The sequence below is a fragment of the Hydra vulgaris genome, chromosome 06, assembly GCF_038396675.1.
Source record: "Hydra vulgaris chromosome 06, alternate assembly HydraT2T_AEP".
Taxonomy (NCBI): domain Eukaryota; kingdom Metazoa; phylum Cnidaria; class Hydrozoa; order Anthoathecata; family Hydridae; genus Hydra; species Hydra vulgaris.
In genome coordinates this window covers 7319482-7327500 of record NC_088925.1, presented here as the reverse complement: position 1 = coordinate 7327500, position 8019 = coordinate 7319482, and the positions used below count along the sequence as shown (strand labels likewise).

The 8019-nt window shown below is 24.1% G+C and overlaps 1 protein-coding gene across 4 annotated transcripts in view; it reads right to left on the bottom strand.

The window, feature by feature from the left end:
• Window positions 1-8019, bottom strand: part of LOC100208784 (activated CDC42 kinase 1) — a 43416-nt gene that overhangs the window by 3235 nt on the left and 32162 nt on the right. For all 4 annotated transcript variants that reach the window (XM_065799100.1, XM_065799098.1, XM_065799099.1 and 1 more), the window contains exons 11-13: window positions 659-753; window positions 453-497; window positions 1-375 (exon numbers count right to left, since the gene is read on the bottom strand). The exon at window positions 1-375 is cut by the window's left edge and continues 414 nt beyond it. In XM_065799100.1, coding sequence (XP_065655172.1) covers window positions 1-375; window positions 453-497; window positions 659-753 — 515 coding nt within the window. The remainder of the gene's footprint in view (window positions 376-452; window positions 498-658; window positions 754-8019) is intronic.

Genomic DNA, 8019 nt, shown 5'->3' with positions numbered 1-8019 from the left:
CACAAAACTGACATTTGAAGAAATCATTTCTTTCATTACTTAAATTTGAACAAATTTTACAATACTGTTTTTCTTTTTTGCACATAGCGTCCAATGATATACCAGTCATGTTTAAACACCCTTGAGTTGAACATAGTCTTAATTCATTTTTTTCTGTAAATTTTTGCAAATTAAAAGGAATATTTATTGGTGGTGTTTCCTTTATTGGTTGTGAATGTAAGAAACCATCTTTTAAACAACTAGCTGACGAATCTGAACCATTAGCACTCTCACAACAACCAGAATCAACACTTGCAGATCCTGCACTACTCGAACTGCAGAAACTTTCTTTCTCATGAAGTGAATTTTCCATCATGGAAAGAAGACTTTCATTGCCTAAAAGTAGTCAGAGTTGAAAAATTAGTATAGAAAAAAAAAAAGTTTATGAAATTAAAATAAAATCTTTTACTTACAAGAAGAGTCATCAGTAAGAACATCCTTTGTTATAAGAACAGTATCTAAAAATAAAAAACATTGGCTAGAAAAAAACAATATCTGAAAATATAAAAACAATTTATACTGTATTTGAGAATGGAACGATTGCAATGTAAATATGTTAGCTGATTCCAGCTAGATTTTATTCACACTGCAACTAGATAGAATTTCTATAAAATCTAACCTGAAAAATTATTCTTTATGTTGTTGTTTTGATAAAAGCCATATGCACATTGACTTGTTAATTGCCATCCCTCTTGATGAAAAATCTTTCTTCCACTAAACAAAAATTAAATATTAAAATATTTAATAAGAAAGATAATATCTTTAATAAGAAAGCTATACTTAACCATACAAATCATTAATGTATATTTAACTTAATTTGTCACTTTTGAAATAAATAAAATCACATCAACAAACATATTATACCTTATAATATAAGTAAGAATAGATGTAATCAATCATAGCCACAAGTAAATTAAAACAAAAGACGATCTTCAAACATTTAATTTTAAAATTAAATCACACCACAAGCAAAATAAATATTAAAAATACTATGAGTTTATATCTAAACTTATTGCAAACTGTCACTGAAATACTAAATTATCAAGGTTTTATCAAGTCTTGATAAAGTTTTGATATCTCAAGAAAAATATTTTTTAAGGTAAACTACAAGAGGAATATTTTTTAAGGGTAAACTGCAAGAGCAATATTAAACTGCAACTGTGTTTACTTTTTTAAATCTGATTAATTTAAAACAAAAGTTAAAAATAAATTAAAAATCTATTTATTAAAAGAAAAACAGAATTTTTTGTTGTTGTATTTTTCACATTAAAAGAAAAATATATTATATAGCACCTTTTTGCATTTTTTCTTTAAAGATTTGTAAAATTCAAGTATCTCACATACTTGTATGCAATTCACTTTAATGATTTTATAGACAGTTCATAATGTTCATTAGCTGAAAGATTGCTATATACAAGTTTTCTAATAATAACTAATTAAAGTTACTCAAATTTAAGTTAAATTTTCAAAGATATGAATGAAAATAACAATATAAATGATAAAGATGTTCAATTGGTTTAATAAATAAAAAAAGTTGTCATAAACAAACACATGTGAAATCCTAAGATATAAAGAAACTTTTAATTCTCTATAATGTAGAAAAAAACTAGAAAAAGTAGTTGTTTTTGGAATAAAAACAGATGAAAATACAACAATTTACCCATAAACATGTTTACGCATGACTACACAATCCAAATAATTTGTTGTGATCAATTTAACTATCACAATGGAAAAAGATGAAAAGTTATTAAATTATTATGATAATGGTAAGTAGAGAAATTTTTTTCAAAATATTTACTGAAGCATATTATCAAGATTAATATTTGAAGTTTTAGCTACAATTTTTTTTTTTAAAGAAGATATAGGGAAACTATTATTTAACTTGCTGCTGAAAAACATTGATGTTAATGTTATTCCTGGAGAAAAGATGCCCTTCATTTATGATTAAAATGATATAGTGGTTTCGGAGCTATAGAGTTTGTAGAGGGTTGTAACCACAATTAAAGTATCCTCCTTGTTTGTAATGGCCTTCTTGGCATTGAGGAGATAAATTAATAAAAAAAAAGATGGGAGATAAATAAACAAAACAAAAAAAAGAAGTAAATCCATTTAAAGATTATGGAATAGAATGACCAAATTGCAACTGCATTTATGAGATAATGAACATATTACATTGGTTTTCAAAAATATGTCACATTTTTTTGAAGGCTATTTAATCATCTCTTAATTAATTTTTTTAAATAAAAAATACTTAATAAACCTTTTAATTTTTGAGTTAATTAATTAATTAGTTTTCTAATGACATAATTCTTATCCTATTAATTCTGAGTAATTTAATGGTAAATTAAAGCAACCCTATTAATTACTTATTTAAAATTGTGTCAAGATTAGAAGTTCAGTTAATTTAAAGTTAATAACTTGTTAAAAGAATTATGCCAGAATGCTAAAAACTTGTACTCAAGTTGACCGATATAATGTTAACCAATATAAATTACAAATAAATTTTTGAAAAAATCAATTTTTTACCAGTATTTCAAGAATTTTTTTTTTTTTTGTAATTCACCTCCACAAATTAGCAAATTCCTGGCACACCTAAAGCAGTAGAATGGGCAGAAAATCAGTATCACAAGAAGTCAAATGACAAATAGTCGGTCTATCAAAAAAGTCAACGAGAAATAGCAAGACTATGTGGTATTTTATTATGCTGTATCCAAACAACACCCAAAACTAAAAACTTTTAAATGATGTAAAAAATTGACCAATAATTTCACTAACAAACACTTAATTCTAGGGATCAAAGCTTATTGTATAAAAGGAAAGATTTTAAAATTAGCCGCTAAGAACTGTCAACTAAATTTAGGCTGACTTTGTTAGTGTTAGTTAAAACACATTTATAAAGTGTCTTAATAAAAAAGGTATTGATTGTTATGTTGCTACCAGAAAACTACTTTTAAGGGTGGCAGATAAGATTAAAAGATATAAGTAGTATAAATAAAGACTTCATTGGTCAGCAGAAGATTGGTCTAAGATCATTTTTAGTGATAAATTAAATTTTGAGGTTAATTGTAAATCAAGAATTATCATTAAAAGAATAGCTAAGAGAAATATAAGAAAGACTTTGAGTGCCAAGATTACAAGTAGTAAGATTGATTGGTATATGGAGAGGCCTTTCTTATGAGAAGATAAGATTTTAAAATTTATAGAGAGAGAATTAACCATTATAATTACAAAAAGACCTGGGAAAATAAGCTTTTATTTTTTTTAGAGGGGTAAAACTTGGTTTTCCAACAGGATAGCACAACAGTACATACTGCCAACTTGGTGAAAAAAATAGTCTCAAAGGCAACATATTACTCTTCTACCCTGGCTAGCACAATCAACAGATCTATACCCTCTTGAAAATATTTAGTCATAGATGGAGAAAAAATTATTAAAAGAGAATTTTGTAAGCATTGCACAATTGCACAATTGAATCTTGCATTAGAATAAATTTGGAACAAAATTCCAAAAGATTTTTGTATGCATCTGATGAATCTATGCCTAAACATATTTGAGCCTTTCTATAAGCAGCTGGTGGTCATGCAAAATACTGAATTAAAGCATGGCCTTATTTTTTTTAAACAGATTTTTTTATTATAGTTTTTTGATTGATTTTGACACCAAAATTCTTATACAATTGATTCAAATACAAATTTTAAAAAATTTTTCTTTTTTTTTTTTTTTTTTTTCTAAAAAGCTATAAAATAGTTTGAGTAATTGATAAAAAATCGATAATTTTGAATACCACTGTATAAATGAACTTTTAAAATGCAGACACTTAAGAAGTCTCAATAAAGAAGTGCTCTCGATAAAAAGAAATTACTACAAGTTCAACAAACAACAAAATTAGAAATAGCAAGGATTTTAAACTTAGATATTTTCCAGTTAATAGTGACCAGGGTCCCGGCTTCAGATCTGGCTAATTATGAAGCTTTTTGCAAACCTGGTCTCAACAACAGCAAAGTTATAATATTTAGGTTTGATAGCCAGAGGAAAAAACTCATAATAAATTATATATTATAAATTGAAATTTATATATTTACTATTTATTAAATACTAACATATAATGACAAATTTATTAAATACTGACATAACACGGATATATTCGGATGTAAACATATAAATTTGCTATTCATTTACATGCTGGCATACAATACCTTAACATATTTATTACAAACTTTAATTGGGGAGGGTTTTCGAATCTGAAACACCTAGGAAATATTTTTTTAAATAAAAATTGTTTTAAATAAAAAATGCTTAATGCAATAGCCTTATGTGAATTTGACATCATAAAATTTTTTTTATTTTTTTATTTTTTAAAGACATTAACTTTTTTAAATTACTGTAATAATAAAAATTATCACAAAACAAGTTAAATATTATTTAACTTCTTTTTTATTATTACTATAAGAGAATCTTTATTTTCTTTTATCTTTTCTTTTTTAATAGTAAATAATTAAATTTAATATCAGATTTTAAAAAATGTTTGATATTAACAAATTTCTTTCTTATCTCGACATTTGCATAAATAAATTAAATATGTTAAATTTTTGTGAAAAATGTATAAAATATGTTAAATTTTTGAATTTTTAAATGATTATTTCTTAAATTTATAATAGTGGCTTTGCAACTACAAATGACTTTTTATTTTAAAAAAATTAGCGAGTAACAAATAAAAATATTACGTTAATTTATTCACTTTATTTATTAAAAGTTTACTATTTTATTAACAATTTTGTTGTGAAAGCTAAGATTACTTTATCAAACATCATTTATTAAAATTATATTGCTGTATATATAATTTATTTAAAAATAATTTCTGCATTTTAACTTGCGTTATAAAAAAAAAGTTCAATTTACATTTTGTGTAAATTTTTGATGCAGCCGTTTATTTAAAATTTAATTTTGAGTAATAAAAAAATGTTTAGAAAGAAAAACCAAAAAAACAATTGCGATAAAAATGAGCTAATTTTTTTAAAGAATAAATAAAATTTAAATATTGAACAATATTTAGTAATATTTTTAAATAAATGTGACAGTTAAGTTAAATCCAAGAATTACCATTAATTTTAATAAACTTTAATATATTTTGAATCTAAATTAAATTATATACTTTTAAAATCTAAGTTAAATTATTTTATTTTTTATCAGAATAAAATTATATATTTTTATTAAATTAGTTTTAAATTAAATCATATATTTTTTATCAGAATTAAACTATGTTTTTATGATCTTTGCTTCAAGCTTAAAAAATTAAAATAAAATAAAAGCAAAATAAAAATAAACTTTTAATTTTATTTGAGTTTTTTTCCCAATGCTTTTATTAACTCCTAGCCTTTGTTTGTCTGTGAGCATCAAATCTCGCAATCAATTTTTGAGTCACTTCCTGATAATATATTTCTTCATACATACTTTTCTTTGCAAACATACTCTTGGTTGATGACAATCCAATATTCAATAATAAGTTATGCAATAAGTCAATTAATTTAGTTAATTTTAATCAAGTTTATTTTTTTATATGGAAAAAAGAATTATAATTTAAAAAAAAAGTAAATTAATTGTTCTCTTGCTTATACATGCGTTTAGCTTATTTGGATAAGGCGTTGACTTCGTAAACGGAACGTTTGTGGTTCGAGATCCTAGTTTTTTTTTATTTTTTTACACATGCATTTTCCTAGATTTATTTTGTTTTTTTACATATGCATACAGCAGAATGTTAATAAAATAAAATAGTAATATCAGAAAAAATTTATTGCAAAATATAAAATTTAATAACATATAAAAGCATTGGGTTTTAAAAATTCGTTTTTAAATTTACTTGTTTCATTAGTAAATAGTGCTCATAGCTAACATTTTCTACAAGTAAGCTAAAAAAATTCCCTCAATAAATTATCTAATAAAGTGAAACGTAAAGTAAATGACAATATATAAAAGAAGCTTTTAACATAACTAATTATATGATGCAGATATCGTGCTAATTGCAGCCAAAAAATGGTATTTTATCTTTAACTACAAAATAAAATAAATTAAAGAAAACATCTGACATGATTTAAGATAAAATTGAATTTTATTGTAATAAAAAAAATAGCAGGGAAATGCCTCGAAAAAAATTTAATGAGTAAAGATTTCAATCAATCAAAAGTAATAATTCTTGTATGAATTTTTTTTTATTATTTAATTAAAAAATGTCATATTTTATGTAGTAAATCCAAAGTAATAAATGCTTAAATAGAAAATGTCTTATTGCATTGCTAACCATATTTTTACAACAGTCACCTAAAACAGCAATTAAATTGTAGTATTAATTGTATGCTAAATTTAAAACTTTGGGAGTTGTTTTTCTAATTTTTGCTCACATTGTTGCCGTTTTCTTACTCCTAATTCTATTCTCTACCTCTATATATCTTATGCATTCTTATATATATGGAATGTTGTCATACTTAGGCTGGTTCTACTAATGAATCCCTCTCTATTTCAGACAATGCTCAAAAATGCATTGTAAATGTTGCTAAACCTGTTCTAGCTGTTATGCTTGAGCTCCTGTGTCATCTCCATAAAATTTCATCTCTTTCTCTTTCCTAGAAATACTACATAGTCATTGCTCAAAAGAGTTACCATTGCTTTATCCATCCATCAACTAAAAAATTATAAATAATAAAACTCAATCATCTGGAAGTTACCATCACTTTATTTTATCAATATCAATTGAACTTAATTTTTTTTTTGTAGTAAAATTTTTAAGACTGTTTTAGTGTACAAAACACTTTGACTAGAGGTTGACAGTCCTTGACAGGTTTTCGCTTGACAGCCACAATCTACTTCGACCTAAAATCTGATTTGACCTTATAAATTTCCTCATTTTATTCTAAAAAGTTAATAGCTTTAATAAGTAATATACAATAATAATTAATTTAAACAATTAGGTTTATACTGATACATTGGTATTAAATTTTGGTCTAACAAAGACTTACAAAGAATCGTTATTTGGAGGGAGTCATTGAAATTATTTTAAGTATTGCATAACAATTTAATCTATTTGCAAATAAAGTTTAAGAACTATTAAAATATGAGCAATATAAATAAGTTAAAATACAAGATTTGTCTTTAAATAAATACACTATTAAATTTTTTAAATGTTTTAAACTTTAAAAATGTGTAATCCTAAAAAATTTTAGAGCCTGATTTTCAAGATATAACAAAGAAAATTCTACATTATTCAATTCCAATTTCTACATTATATATTGAAAATAGTAAAAAAACTTTTAATTATATAAAATTACTTTTTTTCTTACAATAACTTTTTTTTGACAACTGTTAAACAAGTGCAAGACAATAATTGTTAAACAAAATTTAGCTTTGAATAAATTGTTACATAAGAATTGCATGTCAGTATTGAGAAAACACTAAGATACACTAAAAAAAGAAAAAATGTAAAGTTTGAGCTCCCAAATCCAAATGGTTCAAAGTTAAGACTTTTTAAAAATTCAGCTTAAATGCTTTTGCTCATGTCCACCATTATAGAATTTCATTATCTTCCTTATTTGAAATATCATAGACTTAATTTTTTTTTCATATGAAAAAGGAGGGTATATATTAGGCGTATATATTATCTTAATAAAAAGATGGTTTTGCTATCTTTAAGAATAATAAAGATAAGTCATTTTGAAATTTAGACAAAATATTCCTTATATGAGCTCACATTCTCCATTATAGATTTTATAGAGATTCTCCATGATAGATTGTATATCTCCATTATAGATTGTATATATATATATTGTGAATAATTCAAGTTTTTTTGTTTTATTTTTCAATTTTGATTCACTCACAGCAAGCAACCACTATTAAATTTAGAGTTACTAGAATAAAAAGAACGGAGTAGAAGAGCAAGGCAGCAGTTGACAGAAGACTTGAAAAGTTGTAGGTTAAGAGTAAGTTGGAAGA